We start from the raw sequence: 24460 nt of genomic DNA on the forward strand, positions 1-24460 counted from the left end.
GCTCTGACTCACTGCCATTCTCCGGCCCCACCCAGCCCTTCCCCTGTGGGGAATGGGGAAGGTGGGCAGCGGGCAGCCTCTGGGGCTGGCCTTGAGCGGCAGGAGGGGCTCTCTGGGGGTGTGGGGATGGGAGGTTTGGGGCTGTGTGCTCCTTCAGGACACTTCTCCGCTGATGGCACCAGTGGCTCCCTCACACCAGACCCTGTTGCAAGGTCATTTGTTGTCACTCCCCTCTGTGACCTTGAACAGCAGTGTCTAAAGTGAGGGACACGGATTTGGAGCCAGGCTGCTGCATTTCGCCTAGACTTCTGTGTTCTTAAGATTGTTTATTTGAAAGACAATGTGGCAGAAAGATTTTCATCTGCTGGTACTCTAAATGGCCCCAACAGCCAGTGCTGGGCCAGACCTAAGCCAGGGGCTCCCTCTGTCTCCCACAGGGTGGGGGGTGGCAAGAACTCGAGTCTTTGGGTGGCCCTCTCTGCCTCCCACAGGGAGCACCCTGCTGTTTTTCCTACATCACAGCAGGAGGCTGGATCACCAGTGGAGCATCCAGCCCTCTAACTCCTAAGTGATGACTTAGCCCACTTGCTGCCTGCCCTCCCCCTAGATTTAAGGATCAAATGGAGAGATTTCCGGGACTGTGTCTGTCACCGAGTAAATGCTTGTGAAGTGTTGGGTTGTTTCTGTCCTTAAATTAAAAGCTGGTATGTGAGTTGGGGCTGCCGTGCCCAGCTGGCCCCAGAGTGGCTCCTCACCAAGAGCAGAATCGGATGTTTGAAAGGCAGTGAGAGAGGGGGGCGGATGGCAGGAGTGGGAAGAATTCTTACATCTGCTGCTTCTCTCCCGATAGCTGCCAAGCGCTGGGGCTGGCCCAAGGCACGAGCCGGGGGTCTCCCACGTGGGTGTGCGTGGGCCATCTTCCATTGCCTCCCCAGGTGGATCGCAAGTGGAGGAGCTGGGACTCAGCCAGGTGTCTGCCTCCTGCTGTCTCCTGAGAGCCTCCCAAAGCCTTCCCCGAGCTCCCACCTCCCTGTAGCACCCATGACAAGGAGGCTACCAGGGGCTGAATTTGGGGGGACTGGGGAAGACAACATCCAGCCCACATGCAGTTGGTATTGCTGCCACCCCTAGTTTACCTGTCCAAGGTTTATTTCAAAGTCTCAGGAACAGATCTCCTATTTGCTGAGTCATACCCCAAATGGCCCAGTCTGGGCCAGGCTGAAGCTAGGAGCACAGAATTCATCTGGGTCTCCCACCAAGTGGTGGGAACCTAAGTTCTTGGGTCATCGTGTGTGGATTTCCCAGGTGCATCAGCAGGGAGCTGGAGTCTGCAGGGTGGGTGAACAGGCCAAGACAGCTTGGTCCTCGCTGCTCCCATCCCTCCTGCTCCGACCGTATGGGAAGAAGCAGGAGGGTCCTTCCCTGTACACCCTCAGCTTGCGCCACGTGCCTCGTCTGTATTGTGAGTGGGGGAACAGTGTGGCGGGGAGGAAGCCTAAGCTAGAGTGGGTGAGAGTGCTGGGTGTGGTCAGCCTACATGGTCATCACCAGGAAAGAACCCTCTCCCCCTTCTTTGGAGAGGCTCTGTTCCCCGTCACTCAGCTAACGGGCAGAGCCAGCAGCCACCATCTATCCTTCCCCCCACTGGTCTGTGGGTGTGGATGCAAGATAGCACTGCCCTGTTACAGGGCCTTGCCCTGGGATTGAGCGTTTGCCTTCTGCTGCTTTTTCCAGTGAACTGCCGTGGTGCCCTCTCCCCTCTGGGGAAGAGGCCCTTGTGTTCTCCGGTGGCTCAGCAGTCCTCTGGGGGGGCTGGCCCTGTGGCTAGCACTCCACCTGCTGGCCACTCCCATCCTTGGGGTCTTACATCATCACTGCCACTTAGGAAGAGGTGGCTATTGGCCTGTGCATCGGAGGACCTCCTGAGTGACTGTAAAGACAGCTGCCGCAAGCTCTGGTTTGCTCACTGGCCTGCAGTTTACGTGAACAGAATGCCCTGGTCTGTAAACACTGTAATCCCCATCCCAGAATGTTTCCTTTGAAATTAACCACATCCTTGGAGCTGACCCTCCCAAGCACACATCACGCAAGAAGTCCCATCTGCTGGGTCATTTCCCCAAACGCCCACATGACTGCGGCTGGGACAGGAACTTGCACTGGGTATCTCCTGTGGGTGGCAGGAGCCTGAACACCTGGCCATGGTCTGCTGCCTTCCTGGGTACATTGGCAGAGTTGGAGTGGAAGCAGAGCTGTCAGGATTGTATCCAGCATTCCCGGATTCCTCAACCTGCTATACCACGCCAGCCCTTCTCAGAACCACCTTGCCGAGCCAGCCTTTGGAAGGTGCCAAGGGGCTGTGGGTGCACCTGGCGAAGCTCAGCTTGGCTCTCACGAGGCTAACCGTGTTTATAGGCTCATGTGTTCGCATGCCGCTGACTCGGAGTGCTGACAGGAGGGTCGTGTGAGCACAGCAAGGCGGGGGCGGATGCTCTCCCCTTCCGGCCAGCAGCATCCGTGTCGGCATCTGGGTGAGCTTCCCTTGTCCCTGGCGACAGAGCATGCCTGTGCATGGGGGGCTGTTACCAAGCAGTGCATTCAGATGGGGGCACTTGCCCCGTTGTGCCAAGGCTGCCCTGTCATAGGAAGGCATCACCCCATCCTCAGGGTGCTCGGTGCTCGCTGGAACCCCAAGGAATGAGCCGGCTAAGAGCAGGCGGGCTACACACACCAGCACACATGGCTCTGGCTTCCAGTTAATTTTCACTTGGGTATGCTGTTCTGAGCACTCGTTATCCATGTCACCAGCAGGCTGGGCCCAAGTTCATGTTCACACAGCATTTAACAGACTCCTATCAACAGGATTCCAAAGGCCATAATTACCCTTGCTCATGTCACGTGGGGGGCTCATGGGCCAGGTGAGTCCAAGGTCAGTCCACCATCCACTAGGACTTAAGGACTGATATGCTGGCCTCTGGTGGCACAGCCAGTCAGCAAAGGCCCAGAAAGTAATAGTCACATCCAGTGGACAGACTACAGCCTAACCCCACACCCCCGTGCCTACCCACCCCCCCATAGCCACACAGCAGGGAGGGAGGGCCGACTGGCAGCATCCTTGCACCCACTTGGGTGGGCCATGAGGGCAGCGCTGGGCCTGGGCTCTGGCCTTGCTGGGAATAGCAGTATCTCGAACAAGGACGTGCCAGCCTGTGAGTTTAGAAACATCAGGGGGCCCAGTGTGATGGCTCAACAGCTAAATCTTCATCTTGCAAGTGCCAACATCCCACACGGATGCTGGCTGGTTCCCCGGCTGCTCCACTTCCCATCCAGCTCCCTGCTTGTGGCCTGGAAAAGCAGGTGTTTGGCCTGTTATGGTGCCTGATTATTTTTTCTTCTTAAGATTGACTTATTTGATAGAGAAGACAGAGATCTTCCATCCACTGGTTTGATCCCCCAAATGGTGACAACTGGGGCTGCACCAGATGGTAGCCAGAAGCCAGGTACTGCAGAGACTCCCACAGGGCTGACCGGGGTTCAGGAACTTGATCCATCTGCCACTGCTTTTCCACGTGCATTAAGCAGGGAGCTGGATCACAGTGGAATAGCAAAGACTGGAACCATGCCAGGGCCATAGGCTGGGGCTTAACACACTATGCCACAGTGCTGGCTTGGTGAAATGCCCAGCAAAGGGAGGTAAAATCTGCTCATCTGCCCTCCACCACGTGGCTTCTGGTGGATTTCCATTAGTGGGCCACCCACTGGCCACTCTGATTGGCCAGGCCAATAGGCGGGGCTCGAAATGCCTTCCGGTGGCTTCAGAGAGAACCTAGCTGCTAGGCTCTGTGCAGCAACAGGCCTGGGACAGGTCACCCAGTGCTGGGAGACAGCGGTGACGAGTTCAGTGGCTGGCTCCCTGGCTTCCACATGGGACCACGTACCTGTAGGAGACCCCGAGGAAGCTCCTGGCTCCCGGCTTCAGATCAGCTCAGCTCCAGTCACTGTAGTCATCTGGGAAGTGAACATCAGATGGAATCTCTCTCTCTCTATCTCGTTGTCTTAATTTGTCTTTCCAATAAATATAAATATTCAACTAGCCATGCCACTTCGAATTCCATGGGGTCTATTTTTAGGAAAGGCCTTCCCCGTCTTGCTGCACCCTCCCTGGCCCCCGCAGTGTGCTGTGGTCATCTTGATAGAGTTTAAATTAATCTCCCAAAACAAGTATGTGTTGAAAGAATTTATTTTCAAACGATGACCTTTTTATTTATACATTTTATTTTCTTTCTTTGATAACCCTAATTTAAAAAAAACCCTCAGCTTTTGCTTACTTAAAAAAACTATGAATCAAACAAATGGAAGAAGCTCTTGAACAGTCACTTCTGTGATGAGAGAAGAGGAGGGATTCAACACAAGCAAAGGCAACGGCCAAGGAGACGCTGCGCCCATGGGCGCCGGCCATGGCCAGGAGGGCCTGCGGCCTTCCTCCCTGGGACACACAGCAAAGCGCACTCACAGCACAACGGCCCACTCTGTTACACAGTCTGCCCAGGCGGCCTCACAGGACCCCCGTGCTCTTCACCAGCTGCTCCTTGTCGTCAGCAGAGTTCCACACGGTGCGGAGGGCGCGCTCCTGCCTCTTGCGCGCCACGCGGATCAGGCAGACCACTGAGGCGCCCAGCAGCAGGATCAGGACCATCACGAGCTGGCCCACCAGGACCACCACTGCGGGTGAGAGGGGACAGGCCAGTGGGGTCAGCGCAGATCCCTGGACTGCGCAGTATGGCTGCTCGTGCACCTTCCCACACAAACCCGCCTCTCTGCTGCCACCTCCAGGACAGCCTGCATAGCAGGGCAGGTACCCAGGCCGGCAGGCACAGCACAAAGTATGTGAGACACGCTTGCCTTGGGGTGAGAGCAGACACAGAATCCCAAAGGCTCTGTGCTCACATACGGTCTGGGCGGTGACAAACAGATGTGACCAGCAGGGCCAGCTGGCTGACTCGGCTGCTGTGGAGGGTGGTGTGCCAGCAGGTGGGAAGCTTTGTGCCCCCAAGGGCAGTCCTCCCTCCTGCCTGTGCCTGGGAAACAGGTTGGGCATCTATAAGAAGGCAGACTGGCAGCCCAAGTCTTGGCTCAAAAACCGGTAAAAAAAAGAGGCCAAACTGGCCTGGCAGGTTCCAATTGTCACCATCCACAGCTCAAAGACAAAAGCTAGAACACAGCCAGCTGCCTTGTTGCTGGCCTGTGGCTCCCAGGGCTCCCTGCTGTCCCCATGTTCAGTTCAGGGCAGCCGCAGGCCTGAGTACAGCAGATGCTGGGGTCCCCAGCACACCCCAACTCTCGGGGGAGGGCCCTGTGCACCTCTGACTCACTCCCAGCACCCACTGTGCACACCATGCGGCAGAACAATCAGCCACCACATGCGGCCAGCTGCCCTGCTAGGCTAGTACAGCTCTTCCCACGGGAAGCTGTCCACAGGGAAGGGCGGTGGGTCCAGGCGCACCTCAGCCTGCAAGGCCACAGTTGGGCAGGGGTAGGAGGACTGGGTCACTTACCTTTACTGCCAGTGGGCAGGGCAGGGTACACCTGCTTGCCTGCAAGAGAACACACAGATGAGAGGTCAGCCTGGGCTCCCCACTGCATGGGCAGCAGAAACCTAGCTGGCCCGGCGGGGCAGGAGAGGGGGAAAGTAGGATTCCCAAGGGAAGGTGTGGGGAGGCCGCTGGCTCACCGAAGCAGCGTCCCATGCACGCCTCCCTGGAGGGGTAGCTGTTCTTGTTGCCACGGCAGCCTCCATAGATGAACTGATTGCAGGAGTTCTTCTCGGCGTCGAAGTACCAGCGTGGGAAGGCTGCGCGGCAGGGCCCGGTAACGGCTTTGGCATTGCAGTATTCTAGAAACAAGAGAGTCCAAGGAGATCAGCAGGGCCCAGGGAGGCGGCCCGCAGCCAGCAGGGTAAACCAGACATGGGAGTGGTCCAGTCCCGCTCTGTCCTGGGACTCCCCTCCTCCCAGAGCCCCAGCCTGAACTGCTGAGGGACATCAGAACACTACGCCATGGCCAAGCTTCGCGATTCAATCCAGGGACTGCTCCAACCCTGCAGGCGCCCTGTACGGCGTTGTGCAGGACCTTACCTTCAAAGTCGAAACCATCCCCAGAAGGCTCGTCCGAGTCCTTTTTGGGCACTGGAACACAAACAAGGCATCATGAGGCTGGGACGGACACAGGACACACAGCCACAAGCGTAGCGAGGGCTGCAAGGGGGCCCAACCCCCCGGGGGGGACTGGGAAAACCAGCCCCACCACAGGCTCCAGTGTGCCAGGTGGGAAGGCCCAGTGCAGTCCGACAAAGAGTTGCTCTGACATACACTGGAGCTGGAGCAAGGTCGGTGCCCCTGTGCCCAGTGAGGGAGCAGACGGGAGTCCAGCACAACAGCACAGGAGGACCATGACAGCCACAGGACTCCCACGAGGCAGAATCCAAGCCAGCCCAGCCACTGAGTGACAAGACTTGCTTGCTGAGGGCTGTGTCAGAGACGACTATCCTCCCCTTGTGGTCACCTCACCAGCCCCACAGGTCCCTGAGCCGGTGACCAGTCTCTGTGGGTGCCGGGCCAGCCCCTCAGCATGTGTACCCTATCTGCAGCGGGATCACTCACCCCAAGCTCCCAAAGCTGAGTCCTTTAAGCATAAAGGAGGAAGGGGGCGGAGGCAGCCAGCACTACAAAGCAAGCTGATACAAGGCGTGGATCAAGGCCTGCAGGACGGAAGGCGAAGAGGCAGGGTGGCTTCTAACCCAGGGAGGGAGACAGCAGGACCACAGGGAGCAGAGGCAGCCGAGCAGGAAGGGAGATAGGGTGCGGGGGCGGGGCAGCACAGTGGGCAGCGGGGCAGCACGGTGGGCAGCGCTGCAGCCCTGTGCTCCTGGGGCAGAGGAGGGCAGATGCAGGGGGCCGAGGCTTTTGCAGCCCCACACTTGGTGTCCCCTCACAGTCACCTCTGCCTGGCTTCAGCCCACCAGCCTGGGTCTTCTCAAGAACCTACCACTTGGGGCAGAAGACTCGGCACCATTCCTCTTGGTGGTTTGCTCATCACTGGAGATTTCTACAAGACAGACAGGCCACTCGGACAAAGCTCCTCTGAGCTGCCGTACCCAGTGAGAAACCCAGATGATGCCTCAGAATGGCCATCCATGTCGCAGCGGGCACTGTGGCCTCTCATGGCAACTCCTGCCTCTCTTTGACATGGGGCCTTCAATGCAAAGTGGGACAGCAGCATGTTCGCCATGCTCGAGAGGAAGAACCTCAAGTCGCCTCTGAGGATCAGACTTCAAGAGCAGCTGGAAGGAGGGGCCTGGTGTATGGCACAGCGTATTAAGCTTCTGCCCACAATGACAGCATTTGCCTAAAGGGCAGGTTCAAATCCAAGCTGCTCCACTTTTGATCCAGCTCCTTGCCAGTAGACTGAGAAAGCAGCAGAGGATGGACCACAATGGGCCCTGTACCCACATGGGAGACCTGGGGGAAGTGCCTGCTTTTGGCCTAGCCTAGTCCCGGCCACTGAAGCCATCTGAGAAGCGAAACAACAGATGGAAAATCTGTTTCTCTCCTTCAAATGCTACCTTTCAAATAAATTAATAAATCTTAAAAAAAAAAAATAGAAGAAAGTCTGAGCAAAGACTGTGCCAGCCCATAAACAAAGAAATCACAAAAAGTTATTTAGGGCTGGGCCCGGCATGGTAGCCTTGAGGCTAGAGTCCTTGCCTTGAATGTGCCAGGATCCCACATGGGCGCCAGTTCTAATCCCAGCAGCTCCATTTCCCACCCAGCTCCCTGTTTGTGGCCTGGGAAAGCAGTGGAGGATGGCCCAATGCCTTGGGACCCTGCACCCGTGTGGGAGACCTGGAGAAAGTTCCTGGCACAGCACTGGCCGCTGCATTCACCTGGGGAGTGAATCATTGGACGGAAGATCTTCCTGTCTCTCCTCCTCTCTGTGTATCTGACTTTGTAATAAAAATAAATGAATCTTTTAAAAAAAAAAAGTTATTTAGGGCCCAGCACAATGGCTCAGTGGCGAAATCCTTGCCTTACACGTGCTACAACCCCATGTGGGCACTGGTTCATATCCTGGCTGCTCCACTTCCCATCCAGCTCCCTGCTTGTGGCTTGGGAAAGCAGTTGAGGATGCCCAAAGCCTTGGGACCCTGCACCCATGTGGGAGACCTGAAGGAAGCTCCTGGCAGGTCCAGGCTTCCGATTGGTTCAGCTCCGGCTGTTGTGGCTACTTGGGGAGTGAATCAGATGAAAGCTCTTTCTTTGTCTCTCCCTCTCTCTGTATATCTGCCTTTCCAATAAAAATATATTAAAAGAAAAAAAAAAAAAGACTTCTAGGTCAAACAATCTAATTGTATCCACTTATCTGAAGAATTCAGAAGCGCAGGGCAGTGGCATAGCGTGCATCCAACCGCCCTGGGCACATACTCCCAGTTTCCTGTTGTGTTTTATCCCTACCCCTGCCTGAGAGGCTGGTGGTGCAGGGAGTCCAGGAGCCCACCTGGGGGCGTCCCGCTAGTCCCAGGAGACCTTGAGCAGGGGCACCTGGTGGCCTAACCTCCTGTGGAACCACCACCTGGCACGCGGGTGCCACTCACAGCCATCTGCTAAGAGGCACAGGCACAGAGACAGGAGCGTTTGGTCCCCAGGGAGGTCTGGCTTTCGTCATAAATTAATAAGCTCCATTCTCACTGCTGTTTGGCTTCCCACAGAGCTCACCTGCCAGTGCATGAAGATGCCAGCCCCAGCCCCAGGGACAGCTGCTCTGGCAGCTAGCAGGAAGTCGCTCTGTAGACCTATGGATAGCCACGGTCAGAGGCGGGCCAATGAGCTCTTGGGGCCCTTCACAGAAGCCACATAGAGCCTGCTTCTGCCAGCAGCATCATGGTGCCTCTCAGAGCCAGGTGGCCCCGCTGTGTGTAGCAGCCCTCTCCGAGCCCACCTGCGCTGCTCTGTGCCCGACAGAAGCACAGAGGAGGTGGCCAAAACCCTCGTCTCACAGTGTATCACAGCCACAGGTGGAAGAACGCAGAATGGCATTGCCAGTGCCCCTGATTCCCCTGACTGTGCTCACACAGCTGCAGCCAGCACCTGGGCAGGAGGTGCCATCTACAGTGTGCCGTGAGCATTGCGTGCAGCCCCGCTGCCATGGCAGCCCCAGCACCAGCAGCAGGCTGGCCTGACAGGACCACAAGGCACACGCTTAGCAGGGACGGAGTCCAGAGGCCCTGGGTGCCCCAGCTTCAACTCTGGGGAATGAAACATCCCTGCCAGAGCTCCCAGCTCCTACCCACCCATGCAGCTGGTAGTGCCGACACCATCTAGATCCCACAGAACCTACTGCTGCTGAGGGCTCAGTCCCAGGCTGTATGTGCCCCTTGGAAGGGGGCTCCTAGCCTGGCTGACTATACTTATTAATTTACTGAGGTGAAAAACCCCAGTGCCCAGGAGGCGAGGCCAGGCCAGGCCATGCCAGGCCAGGCCAGGGGAACCCCTGGCGGAGCTGGTTTCTGCCACAGCCTCAGCTGTGGAGACCAGAACGAGCTAGAGGGAGCCCAGGACTCAGGGCAGCCTGCCCGCTACACATCTCACCTGTGACCCCGGCACACTTCTCCAGGCACTCCTCCTTGCTCAGGTAGTTGTTGTCATTTCCGTCGCAGCCTCCGTACACAAACTGCTGGCAGGTGCCGTCCGTGGCGTTGTACCACCACCGGGGGATGGAGGCCCGGCACCGCCCCACCACCAGCGAGACACGGCAGAAGTCTAAAATAGGCAAAATTGTCAGTGTGACTGATGACCCGGCAGCAAAGGATCCAAATGCAGGAGGCGGCAGCCCTGGACTGCGGAGGTCCCTTCCTCTTGCCGGATGGCAAGCCCACACCCATGGAGATGCCAACCCAGCCTCCCAGCCATGCTGCTGCTTCTGCTCTGTCCCTGTCCGTTCAGTGACCCGGACACAGCCTGCACAGAAGTGTGATGGAAAGGCAGACCCCAGGACCCTGCTGAGTGCTGCTCAGCCCACCTGTCCACTTCACACAGAGATCCCTGCAAGAGCTCCAGAGAAGGTCCCGGCCCCAGCTCCCAGCTTCCCAGCTGGGCCCAGAGGCTGCACCAAAGCCCTGCTAACTGCCACCTCTGCACACCACGGGGCTAGCCTCCCCCTACGCTGTTTAAAAAACATTTATTCTTATTGGAAAGGCAGATTTACAGAGAGGAGACACAGGAAAAGATCTTCCATCCGATGGTTCACTCCCCAAGTGGCCACAACAGCAGGAGCTAAGCCTATCTGAAGTCAGGAGCCTCCTCCAGGTCTCCCCCATGGGTGCAGGGTCTCAAGCCCTTGGGCCATCTTCTACTGCTTTTCCAGGCTACAAGCAGGGGACTGGATGGGAAGTGGAGCAGCTGGGACGTGAACCGGTGCCCATATGGGATCCTGGCACTTCTAGGAGAGGCTTCAGCCACTGAACCATCGTGCCAGGCCCAACCTTCCCTTCATTCTAAAGGAAACAAAAATATTTTAAAATTCCATGGCATATAAGACTAAGTCTCTGTTTGCAACACTGACATTCCATATGGGCACCAGTTTGATGGCCCAAGTTCTTGAACGCCTGCATCCACACGAAAGACAAAGAAGCATCCCCAGGCTTTGGTATGGCCCATCCCTAGCCATTGCAACCAGTGCCCTTACGGGATGCCAGCAGCACAGGGAGTAGCCTAATTCACTATGCTACAGTGTCACTTCCAGGGCTCTTTCTTAAAAAGCTACAAAGGCCCGGTGGTCAAGGGGCCAAAGTCCTCATCTTGAACGCGCCAGGATCCTATATGGTCACCGGTTCTCATCCTGGAGGCCCTACTTCCCATCCAGCTCCCTGCCTGTGGCCTGGGAAAGCAGCAGATATGGTCCAAAGCTTTGGGACCCTGCACCTGTATGGGAGACCCAGAAGAGGCTTTGAATCAGTTCAGCTCCAGCCATTGTGGCCATTTGGGAGTGAGCTATGGAAGGTCTTTTTCTCCACCTCCGTCTCTATAAATCAACCTTTCCAATAAAGATAAATAAATCTTAGAAAAACGGAAAACCTAAGAAACTTTTCACCAAGATGGTGCCCAAGGTAATGGAGGCTCCTGCCCCTCCCAAAGCCAAAGTGGAGGCCCTGGTGGTGCTGACACGTCACCCACCATCGTGCGGCCCAAGACGAAGCGCCTGCGGCAACAGCCCAAATACCCCCCAGAAGAGCGCTCCCAGGAGGTACAAGCTTGATCTCTAGGCCACCATCCAGTGCCCCTTGACCACAGTGTCAGCTAGCAAGAAGACAGAACAACACACTCGTGTTCAGGGTGGACGTCAAGGCCGAAAAGCACCAACTCCAACAAGCAGTAAAGGAGCTCTAGGACACTGATGTGGCCAAAGTCAACATCCTGACCAGACCTGATGGAGAAGAGAAGGCACAAGTGCAGCTGGCTCTTGATTATGAAGCTCTGGATGTTGCCAACAAAATTGGGATCATCTAAACTGTATCCAGCTTTCTAATTCTAAATATGGTTTTCATAAAAAAAAAAAACCCTAATAAGTATGTTACAAAGCACCTTACCCAAACCTTTCATGAGTGAAATCACCCCTTATTTTCAGAAAAGGCAAACTGAGCCAAGTCAGCAAACAGGATACAGGTTACGTGGCATTGGGAGAGAGTACAAACAGGCCCGCGGGTGTCAGGAGGAAAGGCAGTGCAAGCTTGGGCTGTGGAGACAGCTGCACAGCAGAATGTGAGACACATCCCTGGATCCGACACTTCAGCTGACTTTAAAGCACAGGAGAGCCTTTTGTCTGTAACACATCAGCCATAACCAGCTAGGTGTGCGACTGCAGCAGGTGTCTGACAGCGAGCCAAAGGCCACAAACACAGGCCCAAGCAGACAGCAGGAGGCCTCCAGGACAGCACCACACCCAGCCCGCTCGGCTGCTGGCCACAGGACCAGACAAGCACCCACCCACGACCAAGTCCCACCCCACATTCAGACAACTTCCAGCTGGCAGTGTTCGGTGCCCAGGGTGGGGCAGCCTGGCTGGGAGCCTGGGGTCCACTCTGCACCCTAGGTCCCAAGCAATCCCAGGTACAGTTTCCTTAACAAGCAACCCCAAGGGAATAGGCTGGCACAGTTAAAGCAAGAAGGAAACACATCCTAGCGCACCCAACAGAGCTGGAGGCCGCCAGCAGTCCCAGCAGAGCCCATGTGCAGAAGAAGCAGCAGCGGGGCCCACAATGGTCGGCTTTTTTTTAAAAAAAAAAAACATTTATTAATTTATTTGAAAGTCAGTTGTAGAGAAAGAGAGAGAGATCTTTCAATCGCCTGCTCACTTCTCAGATGGCTGTAATGGTTAACCTGGGCCAGGCCAATGCCAGGAGCTTCTTCCTTCTCTTGCTTTTCCTAGGTCATTAGCAGGGAGCTAGATCAGAAGTGGAGCAGCCGGAACTGCTCATCTGGGATGCCAGTGTTGTATGTGGCAGCTTTACCTACTAGGCCACAGCACTGGCACCTGGACTGCTTTTCCCAGCCAGATATGAGCTCTCTGCTGCACATGGAGCCTGGGTGCGTGTGAAGAGGGAAGGGACAGGAGCCCATCAAGGCATGCTGGCCGTCACCCTGACAAACCCAACACGTGCTGCCCAGAACCTGGCACTTTCATTCTGGGCGCAGGCGGGCACCCGAATCAGCACCAGCAAGCATGCTGCCCAAGCTAACAGAGCAGCGAGACACAGGCACCAGGGCCCCGTTGACTAATTACCCTGGATGTCCCATTTGCCAGCAAACACCACGATGGCAAGTGTACAGACAAGTACAGCAAGGACCACTGCTGCATCCACTTGGGTGGGACCCGCCAGGCAGAGCAACCATGGCCAGCACGTGACTTGGGCGGCGGCCCACCACCGAGGTGGTCGCAGCCTGCCTCAGACACACCTCTAGGAGATGGTGCTGGTGGCTGCCTCCAAGTCTTGCAGGCCAGGGAAGCCATTTTGTCTGCAGACAGCCGCTCCTATCTGCCAGGAGAGAGCTCACCCGACACCAGAGAGCAGCCTGGGCAGAGGTGGGAGGAAGGCGAACCAGCCCCATGGAGTTCACTCTGAGAAACACACACCAAAGACACAGGAGCTGTGGGAAAAAAACATGCACCACTACAGCTAGCTGAGGGCGCCTGGGACCCCTAGATCGTTTCCACTGCCTGCACTGGAAAACTCTTACAGTACAAACAACGCACCTCTTTTGACTCAAAGTTATACTACATTGCTATGTCTCAGGTCACCTGGCTGACGCTGGGGCCGATGAAGACTAACTTCACCCTGTGCTTGCGCTCCTCGGGCAGGTTCCGGGGACCCCTCTGCAGCCTGGAAGCTCAGCCTCAGCACAGTGTCCCAAAACAGCCACTGCCACAGCCTCAGTTCTTCTTCCCTAGTCTTCTAGAAAGTTCTCAAACACATCAGCAACACTCTGAGGTTGCTGCTATGATTGTCATCTTCCTCAAAAACGGAGAACTGCAGTGGAATCAGATTAAAATCAAAAGAACAAAACAAGAACCAACCCTCTTTGCCCCCCCTCAGCAGCATCAATGACAATAACTGAATCACACAGGGACAACCCCCCTTAGAAATGAGGCCCAGTGCTGAGGGTGCCCAGGGTCAACCAAGAGAAAAAGCCACCACATCAACAGGCGCTGACTGGGAAACGCGGAAGTGGAATTGTGTGGAAGCCTTAGCACTGCGCAGGGCTCTGATCCGTCCTGCTGTGGCCTCTGCCATCAGTCCCACGGATGCCAGCCAGTCACAGGCAACAGCGGACCACAGGGCCTGGCAACAGGTGAAGGGGGTTGGGCAGACATATTTTCTTTCAGGAAGTTATTCCTTAACGAGCAATCCTTTTAAGAAATGATAAAATCATCAGAAAGCGACTGGGAGGCAATCCTGAAAGATGCTTCAAGTCCTACCCGAGTGCTCAGTCACTACCCCACAGTCACCTGTCCTAACTGTGCCCAGGCGGAGGCAAAAGCACAGGTAAGGCTGAAGGGAACTCGGTCTGGACACACTCACTCTAGAACTCATAAAGTATTTTCACTTAGAGGAAACAGTAACATTCTCCTGGGAAAGCATCACAATGGTTAAAAGCTGCCGCCCTCTCTGAAACCTGAGCCCGAGTTCGACTCCCGGCAGGCACTCTGAATACCAGCTATTGCAAAACCGGACAACAAACTGGTCCTCAGGAATGAAGTCGGAAAACAGGTTTCTCTGGCCCAGGGTCACTGAGCTTCACCCTCACTTAGTGGGCAGCTGGTCGGCTGGAATGACCTGCTGTCCCCTCCTCACAGGCAGCTACCCAACAGCAAACGGATGTACTTTCATGGGCCCAGGAGGACAGAGCCCACCACTGCTCAGAAGAGCGTGCTCACAGGTGTACCTCCCCTTTAGAACAGAATCCACCACAGCAGAATGTTTCAAGCATGCAGAAAGTACAGCAAGTACCACTGCTGCATCCACCTGTCAGCTTGGTCAAATTCCAACATTTAAAACATCGTTTTCGGGCCCGGCGCAGTGGCGCAAGTGGTTAAAGGTCCTCGCCTTGCACACCCGGGATCCCATATGGGCGCCGGTTCTAATCCCGGCAGCCCCGCTTCCCTTCCAGCTCCCTGCCTGTGGCCTGGGAAAGCAATTGAGGACAGCCCAAAGCTTTGGGAACCTGCACCCGCGTGGGAGACCTGGAAGAAGCTCCTGGCTTCGGATCGGCATAGTATCGGCCCGTTGCGCTCACTTGGGGAGTGAATCATCGGACGGAAGATCTTCCTCTCTGTCTCTCCTCTCTGTATATCCGCCTTTCCAATAAAAAAATAATAAAAATAAATCTTTAAATAAAAATAAATAAATAAAACATCGTTTTCAGGCCCGGCAAGGTAGCCAAGGGGCTAAAGTCCTTGCCTAGAACATGTCACGATGGGCACTAGCTCTAATCCTGGCAACCCTGCTTCCCATCCAGCTCTCTGCTTGTGGCCTGGGAAAGCAGTGGAGGACGGCCCAAGGCCTTGGGACCCTGCACCTGTGTGGAAGATGGGAAAGAAGCTCCTGGCTTCACATCGGCTCAGCTCCAGCAGTTGAATCATCGGATGGAAGATCTTCCTCTCTGTCTCTCCTCTGTATATCTGACTTTCCAATAAAAAATAGTAACAAATAAATCTACATCATTTTCGGGGCTGGCACTGACAGCTCCATTGGTTAATCCTCTCCCTGCAAGTGCTGGGATATTGTATGGGTGCTGATTGGTATCCTGGCTGTTCCAGTTCCATCCAGCTCCATGCTTTGTGGCCTGGGAAATCAGCAGATGGTCCAATGACTTGGCACCCTACACCTGCATGAAAAACCTACAAGAGGTTCCTGGTTCCTGGCCTCAGATCAGATCAGCTCTGGCCACTGAGGACACTGGGGGAGCGAACTAGCGGAAGAAAGCTCTCTCTCTTCATTCTGTAAATTTGCCTTTTCCAACAATAGGTAAATCTTTTAAAAATCACATTATTTTCTTAGAGATTTATTTATGAATAATAAAACTTAACTTCAAGTACTTTTTCATGCCATGAAACTCTCTCGTTTCCAACCATCTTTTTTTTTTTTTAAAGGGGAGGGCAGCATTGTGGCATAGGGGGTAATGTCACAAGGATGCTGGTTCAAGTCCTAGTTGTTCCACTTCTGATTCAGCTCCCTCTTAATGCACCTCTCTCCTCTCCATAAATCTGATCTGCTTTTCCAACAAAAACAAATAACTCAAAGGGCGTGGGAGCCACCCAAGTCACAAAGGAAATGCCCAACACTCTGGTATAGGTGAGTAGCACAAGGAAGAGTCATCTGGCGAAAGTGCACACAGGGTGGGGTGTGACAAGGAGTCTGTGACCCGGCAAGCGGCCCATCGGGGGACACAGGAATCCCAGCTGCTGTGCAAGCTGGGCTAGCGCCCCTTCCCTCCTCAGAGTTGGCCCCTCACTCACAGCGCACAACAAAAGCACAGGTATAGCCTGGGTCTGGTTGATTAAAACAAGAACAAAGCCAGAAAAGGAGGGACTGGAAGGCTTGGGGAGAAGGTCGGGCTGACTGGGGAAGCAGTGCAGCCGGGCTGGGCGGAGGACTGCGGACACCAGCCCTCGGCTCTCCTGAGAACAGAGTTTGGCTGGCCCGAGGGAAGCCCCGGCAAGGGGAGATTGTGCCCACTCCGAGTGAGCCAGGATGGAAGCACCCTTGGTGCATTCATTGGCACCAAATGCCCTTCTGTGACTTTGCTCTGGACTGCTTGCTGCCGCGGAATCCACCATTAATCTTGAACCCATCTTGACAGTTGGCTTGTCTAGGGAACAGCATTCGCTCCCTGACACTCAAATTTATTTGTGAATAATAAAGCAAGGAGACTCAGGCGTTTCCCTCCCCGGGCCCCAGCGAGGCGAGGCTTGGGAGCTGTGGAACCAATACTCAATGGCTTTTCTCTGGCAGAGTGCTGGGAAGATTTAACCATGTAAAGTGCCTTCAAGAGTATCTGGCACAGGGGCCAGCGTGGCACAGCAAGTTAAGTGAAGCCAGCATCCCCTCTGTGCTCCACTTCCAACCCACGACCTTAGAAAGCAAACATGGCCACGTTTGTGACCCCTGCCAGCCACAGGAAGAGCTCAATGAAGTCTCTGGCTTCTAGCTCTGGCCTAGCCCAGCCCCAGCTGTTTGGACCATTTGGCAGAATGAACCAGTGGAGAGAAGATCTCTGTCTTTAAATATTTATGTATGTTATCTATCTATCTACATACACACACACAAATAAAACACAAAATTTGTGACAATTAGTAGATAGTGCATCTTTCTAAAGACTGGGCTAATATGCGGCAGTGGAAATAAAGATTAAAATGGGAGCCCAGTGCAGTCGCCTAGTGGCTAAAGTCCTCACCTTGCATGTGCTGGGATCCCATATGGGCACCGGTTCATGTCCAGCTGCTCTAATTCCCATCCAATTCACTGCTTGTAGCCTGGGAAAGTAGCAGAGGATGGTCCAAATCCCTGGGACCCTGCACTCACAAGGGAGACCCAGAAGAAGCTCCTGGCTCCTGGCTTCGGACTGCCTCAGCTGTGGTCATTGAGGTCATTTGGGGAGTGAACCAGCAGATGGAAGATCTTTGTCTCTCCTCTCTGTATATCTGCCTTTCCAATAAAAACAAATAAATCTTGGAAAAAAGAAAAAGAAGGATGCCGCACAATACCACAACTCCATAAGGAGAAAGACAGGACTCGGGGTCAGGAGAGGCCGAGCGCACAGCTGCTGCCGGCAGCCCTGCAGCACTCCGCCCCTTGGGGTTAGAGTAAGGCTAAGGTGTAAGTGACCTGATCCCTCAGCTGGCCCTCATGGCAAGGCTGCCAGCAGTAGACAGATCAAGCCCTACACCTAATCCTGCATGGCTGCAGGACAGGGCCAGCAGCCAACGAGGCAGTGAGGAGACGAGCCCAAGGGAGGACTGGGGAGACAGCGAGCTTTAGGTAGCCAACTGGACTTCAGAACGTTGTCCCCAGCAATCAGAGGATCCTGGGGGGTTCTGTGTGAGGAAGAGGTGCTGAATACCAGGGAGGGACAGCCCATTTCAATTCCCCCAAGTCCAATTCCAAACTTGGTATCTGTCTGACATTGTCTTAATTTACAGCACTCTATAAACCCATCTATTCAGGGCCCCGAGACAGCTCTAACTCCAAGTGCTCCTGTCCCCGGGGCGCACAGCTGCCAACCACCCATCTCTTCCACACACACAGGCCTGGATGGCGTCATTACCAGGTTAGGAAGATCACAAGCTTTGAAATAATCCCCAGGTATTTATGAGGAAAGAACATTTACAATCCAAGTCCAACTTGGATTACAAGCCTCATAAAATCTAGCTGCTTTATATATATATATATAAAACATTTGGATATGAAAGTTTACATTTCATAAGCCACCAGCATAATGCATCCCACTGTTCCTTCATATTCTCACTAACATTTGGACCACAACTCCAGCCTGACCTAACTCACCAGTGAAAACTTGGCCACGCCACCTGATTAGCATGGACAAGAGCAAGCAGTTTTCAAGCTCTGCATGGAACCATCTGCTGTTCATTTGCACCCATGGATTCTTTTTTTTTTAAGATTTATTTTTATTATTATTTTTTTATTGGAAAGGTGGATATACAGAGAGGAGAGACAGAGAGGAAGATCTTCCATCCGATGATTCGCTCCCCAAGTGAGCGCAACGGCCGATGCTATGCCAATCTGAAGCCAGGAGCTTCTTCCAGGTCTCCCACACGGGTGCAGGTTCCCAAAGCTTTGGGCCGTCCTCGACTGCTTTCCTGGGCCACAGGCAGGGAGCTGGAAGGGAAGCGGGGCTGCCGGGATAGAACTGGCGCCCATATGGGATCCCGGGCGTGCAAGGTGACGACCTTAACCACTGCGCCACCGCGCCGGGACCGCACCCATGGATCTTAACCGTCTGCAAATCATGGGTGTTTCTGACACTGTGAAAGCTTCTGGTCCCTCTCCCCAGTACACTGTCCCCCAACCTTTTTCCATTATCATCCAAGTAGCCTTTTTAGATTTGTTTTCCAAATGGCCCCAGGACATTTCAGCATTATGGGCAAAATAGTTATCTACTTACAGAGAGTGACCCTTGGAAAATCCACAAATGATTACAATATCAAGTTATATTGTCATCCTTCCAGGGACACGTGCTAGACTGTAAACAGCAGCCTCTGGGTCACAAGCAGAGAAAACACAGAATGCAAATCCAACCTTGAGGCAGACATCACTGTGTAGCAGGTTCTGTTGGCTTCCTAAAGGTCACCAGTACAAGTCCTGGCTGCTCTACCTCTGATCCATTTCTATGCTAATATACCTGGAAAACCAGGAAAAGATGGCCCAAATGCTTGGGCCCCGGCACCCACTCAGGAGCCCAAGAAGAAGCTCCTGGGTTTGTCCCGATCCAGCCCAACCCTAACCTCAGACACTGCAGCCACTTGGGAAGTGAAGCAGCAGATGAAAAATACGCATGTCTCGCCTCTCTCTCCTGGCAACTCTACCTTTCAAATCAATAACTCAATCTTTAAGGTGCTGATGCTGTGGTGTACCTGGTAAAGCTACTTCCTGCAAGGCCAACATCCCATATGGGTACTGCTCCACGTCCCAGCTGCTCCACTTACTTCTAATCCTGCCCCCCACTAAAGGCCTAGGAAAGCAGCAGCAGATGGCCCAAGTGCTTGGGCCCCTGCACCAATATGGGAGACCCAGAAGAAACTCCTGGCTTCTGGCTTCAGTTTGCCCAGTCCTTGGTCCTTGCAGCCATTTGGGCAGAAAGCCAGTAGATGGAAAGCTTATTTTTCTTCTCTTTCTGTAACTCTTAATAAAATAAATCTCTACCTAAATTTTTGAAAAAAAAGTGAGGGACTTCAGAAGGCTTGAATGATTCCAAGACCCAGAAAAGAACCATAGTGCACCCTGCCTCCTAAATTTGTACGTTTAACATCTAAGTTCTTGTCCTCATTTCTAAAACGACTTTCCAGTGAAAAGCGTCTCAAAAAAACTTCACATTAATTAAACCCAAAGTCACTGGGCCTGGGCTCCAGGAGTTCCCAACAAGACCATGTTGGAACCACCCAGTCAATACCACTTGTGACCTGGCTGGTCCCTGACATGCCAGTTCGTGCTGTAACACTGCCCGCTGCGTGGGGGCCACCTGTGCTGGCCTCAGCAGTCAGGTGTCCAGCGGGCGCGGCCTCCTGCAGCTCATTAAGTCATTTCGGTGTGACCCCTGCCGGGCACTCCCCCGCCCCTGTGAGTCACAGGTCACTCAGCCCTTATTTGTCCTGCCCTGGCAGCCTCGGAACATAGCAAACAGAGGCTTGGCTGCCTGGCCACCCACCTGAGGACAAGCAGGAGCAGCCTGATGACAAACGACCCAGCCAGGTAAACTGAGAAAGGGGCAGGAGTGAAAGAGAAGCCGGAGTCGTGGCTTTCTCCGCACACACGCATGCCGAGTTCACGCACACAGCCTGGTTGGCTGCTTTTCCCCGAGCATGGAACCCCACCACCTCAGTCGCCAGAGGCCACACTCTTGAGACAGCCCCCCCACACTTACTACTGTACTCTCCTCCACAGCCCTCATGACCAGCTCATGGAAAGATGGGATTCAAAGTTTCTTGTGGTGTGATTACTTCTGAAATCCTTACACAATTTTTCTTTTAAGGGCAAAGAAAGCAAGCGTCAGAGAGCACGCTCCCAGCCCCTGGCTCACTCCCCAGCCCTCACAGGGGCTGGGCCAGGGCAGCAGTGGGGCCAGCAGCAAGGGGGCTCCGACAGGAGCCGGAGTTGGGGATCACGCAGTCTGTCACAGGATCCAGGATGTGACACCTGCTCTCCTGTGGACTCCTGAAGCTCTCCCTCGCCTTGTTTCCTACGACAGATTTCTCTTTCCATGGCCGGATTAGTGTCTCAGACTGTTCTGGAACCACACTTCCTGGTCAAGAAGGAGACTGGGCTGTCGCCGGCCAGGGTCAAGAATAACAGAGGTGCTGTGAGGTGGGGGAAGGGTAACCAGCCACCTCCAGCTGTACTGATCTCTGACCTATAGCGTCACAACTCGCCACAGGTGCGGGGAGGAGGAAGGGAAAAAGAGAACTGAGTTACAGCTGACTGAAGACCTGCTGGGAAGCTGACTGCTTACACAGGGTCCTGGGAGAGCTAAAACTAACCCCGAGGAGGACCAAGAGGACGGAGGCTACGGCCAGCTGGGCCCTGCCTGAGAGGCCTCGGGCGCCACGTCAAACTCCAGTGGAAATGCCCAGAGTGGGAGCGGCACCTGAGCGTGTCCTGGAAGGGTCTGCTAAGGCTCCACTGCCAGCCCTGTGCTGCTCCTCCAGGATCTAACACCCCAAGGAGGGAGAACAGAACCACACAGATCCACAGTCACCCAAAAAAGGCTTCTTGTGACAGCGGGGCACATACAGCAGCTGCTGGATGCCATCCACCTCCTGATACTAAATGGACGGGGGTCGCACTCCCCACCCCCAGACGGACAGAGCCAGTGAGGTGAACAGCCTGGGGGCAGGGTGCTCCGGAGGCCCTGCCAGGGAGGCACCTGCCTGGGAAGGCAATCCAGGCCAAGCCCAAAGCCAAAGTCTGACCCTAAAAATCCCAACTCAGGAAGCCATTAGGCACATCAAGTTAGGGGCAGGCCTCCTGGGAACGCAGTTTCCTTTGCGGGGCACAAGACCAATCCTCTCCAACCCCTCCACGGCGGTCCCGTCAGGACCTGGCTGGCCAAGACCCATGTGTCTGCCATATCCACTAACGCCCCTAACCTGCCAGCGCAAGCCTCGCCAGCATGGGCCGCCATACATGCCAGGGGCACTGTCACAGCAGCCCAGAGCCAGCACTCAGCCCCACAGCCTACTGCCCTTTCTCCAACTCCTGGGCCCTCAGGGGCTCAGGACCTACCTTCAGCAACATCTCCCATTTCCTCACTCTCTTCTCAAAACAGTTTTTTTCCTTTAAAGATTTAGCTATTTAATGGAATTCAGAAAGACTGATCCCTCATCTACTGGTTCACTTCCCAGATGGCTACAGCACCCAGGGCTGGGCCAGGCGGAAGCCAGGAGCCCAGAGCACCCAGGCCTCCCCCACGCACTTGGGCATCTCCTGCTGCCTTCCCAGGAGCATAAGCATGGAGCTGGAACAGAAGCAGAGCACTCAGGACTGGAACCAGTGCACCAATACGGGATGCAGGCATTGCAAGCAGCAGCTGAGCTCACTGTGCCACGCCGCCCACCCCTCACTTTAACACTGTTTATTAAAGAATATGTTTACTCGGAAGGCAGAGAGACAGAGTGTTGGAGATCTCCTGTCTGCTGGCTCACTCCTTAGATGGCCACAACAACTGGGGTTGGAGCAGGCCAAAGCTGGGAGCCAGGAGCTCCATCATCCACTGTCTCCCAGGTGCAGGGCAGCCAGGACTGGAACCAGGCACTTCAATGTGGGATGCAGGTATCTCGAGCAGCAGCTTAACCTACCACACCACAGCCCCTGACCCATCCCCAACATTCCTGCCACCTTCCTCTCTGGACTGGCCCCTCCAAGGGAAGTAGCTTCCTTGCTCTGGGGTGCTACTTCCCAACCATCTTCCTCTCCCTCCCGAGACCCCCGGTGGTCACGCTGCATCCTGGCCCCTTGTGCATCATGAGCTGGCCCAAGGCACGTCCCCCACCCCTCTCCTGACGTCAGCTCCGGGCCACTCTCCTCACCACCCTCGGTGCCTGCAGCTACAGAGGTGACAGTGGGCTGTTTGCCGTCCTCCCTCACACACTCCTCGGCCTCCATAACCGCAGCTTCCACGGCACCTCGCTCACTTGCATCTCACCCCTTACCCTCACCCCGGCTTATTTTTCTAGTTTATTCCCTCCTAGAAACTCCACTCCGGGAGTGGGCTGGCCCTGCCACCTCTCAGGCGCCTCAGCCACCGTCTTCAAAGGTTGAGTTTCTCCACCAACCGTCCCATCTCTCCCTTGCACACTTTCTTTGTTCATTTCGCCTCGGCTCCACTGGCCTGGCGGCACCTGCAGCTCCAGACAAGTGGACAAACACCTCACCCTCGGCTGACCTTGCTCTGTGTGAAGACCAAAGCAATTGGAACACGGAAAAAAAGCAAAACTGTCCTCAGCTTAAGCGGTCCCAGCTCCAAACAAACAGAGCCAGATAAGAACTTCCCCAGAAAGGTCAGGAGGTCCCGCCAGTCACAGTGGGGCCAGCAGCCACCCTGGGCTTTGCCCCAACACTCACGTGTGACCTCAGATAGACTTGTCCAGTTACCACCACACTGGACTTCCCGGATGAAAGCCCAGAGCTCAGGGCCAACACCAGCTGTTGTCCCAGCCAGGCAACAGCTGGGGAGCAGGCCCTGCCACCACCTCAGACCAAGCCCTGGCCTGGTCACTTCAGTTCCGGGCTACTCCATATGCGATCCAGGACCAGCCACATACACCTGCAACACAGCAGGTGCTGGCCCACCTGTGAGACCTAGTTGGGAGTCCTGGCTCTGGCCTGACCCAGCCCCAGCTGTTACGGCCATGGGTGGAGGAGTCTTATCCGTGCGTCTTCCTCCCAGTCACTCAGCCTCTCAAATAAAAAAAAAAAAAGGTAAAGACAAAATTAATCTATGTGAAAAACCCCAGAAGGGCCTCCAGAATGCTGTTTGACACCTGGGTCCTGATGCTGAAGCCCTGGAGCAAAGGGGCAGGAACACTAACCATCCCCCTTCCCCCCAAAGCTGCCAGAGCCGGTGACCTGACCAACACACACACACACTTCCTGCTTTCCCTCTGGGCTGGCAGAGGAAGCCGCGGCCCAGTCCTCCAGCTCACTTTTCCCTCAAAAAACCCACCAAGCTCCTTGGCCTTTCAAGGCCTCTGTTCTCCACGAGCTCCGGGGAGCCCCTGCTCTCCCCCCAACGCACCTCCGTTTCTTTGTCCTAGGTGACACTCCGACGTCACCTCTTTCCTGAGAAATCTCCCACCCACCCCGGCCGCCGCCAGGGGATCCAGTGAGGCCCTCCCTCCCCTGTTCCCTGGGGTCCCCCCACCCCAACCCCAGAAGCCAAGCTCACAGCCTGAACGCAGGAACCTGGCTGTGGCCACAAGCTACGTCAACCAAGCCGGGACCTTGGAAAATTTCCCTTGAACCCCATGAATTTCTCTTTCAGGAGGACTGAAGCGGCGATGGGTGTAGGAACACGGGCGCCGCCCTCTCCACCCCCTTCCAGCCTAGCCCACTACACGCTCGCTTTTCTGCTTTTTTTTTTTTTTCTTTTTCCCTTGGATCTCGCTGGGCAACCCCGAACGCCGCTGCCCAGAACCCAAAGCCGATTAGCCGAGAGGGTGACGCTGCCAACAGGTGCCCGACACCCCGACCCCCTCCGCCCGTGGCCTCTCCCCGCGGCTGACCCCCTCCGTCGTCGCCCCCCGGCCCTCACCGTGGATGCTCCGTCCTCCGCCGGCCGCCTCGGCCCGGCAGAGCAGCAGCGATGCCAGCAGGGCCAGCAGTGCCCGCCAGCGCCTCGGCCCGCACGGCTGCGCCATGGCCGGCTGCGCAGGGACGCCCGGGCGACGCCTCGAGCCGCCGACCGTTGGGGTCTCGCGATCAGGTGCGGGAAGACCCTGCCCGCGCACGCGCACTGGGAGGGACGCCCGCCCTCAGTCGAGGGTCCGCGGGGTGTCGCCGGGCCTCGGGGAAGGCCCTTTCTCCAAGTTTCGGTCCTGAAAATGCCGCGAGGCGTTTCGGGCCCGCTCCTCGCTCGCCCGCTGGCGCCCCTCACCCCTCAGCGACTCTCGAAGACTCGTT

General features: G+C 55.4%; 1 protein-coding gene across 2 annotated transcripts; it reads right to left on the reverse strand.

The window, feature by feature from the left end:
• Window positions 1-4266: 4266 nt before the first annotated feature.
• LOC121153875 (kunitz-type protease inhibitor 2-like) lies at window positions 4267-24403 on the reverse strand. Of its 2 annotated transcripts, XM_040976631.1 has the most exons (7): window positions 24093-24403; window positions 9642-9812; window positions 7042-7101; window positions 6132-6182; window positions 5729-5890; window positions 5553-5591; window positions 4267-4719 (listed from the first exon to the last, which is right to left on the reverse strand). In XM_040976631.1, exons 1-7 carry the CDS (start codon window positions 24196-24198, stop codon window positions 4553-4555), a joined length of 756 nt encoding a protein of 251 aa, XP_040832565.1. In that variant the 5' UTR covers window positions 24199-24403; the 3' UTR covers window positions 4267-4552. The 2 variants fall into 2 exon arrangements, with proteins under 2 accessions (XP_040832565.1, XP_040832566.1); XM_040976632.1 differs by lacking the exon at window positions 7042-7101 and having other exon boundaries at window positions 4268-4719.
• Window positions 24404-24460: the final 57 nt, after the last annotated feature.

Source organism: Ochotona curzoniae, unplaced genomic scaffold, assembly GCF_017591425.1.
Source record: "Ochotona curzoniae isolate NIBS_2020 unplaced genomic scaffold, NIBS_Ocur_1.0 contig_2699, whole genome shotgun sequence".
NCBI classification, from domain to species: Eukaryota; Metazoa; Chordata; class Mammalia; order Lagomorpha; family Ochotonidae; genus Ochotona; species Ochotona curzoniae.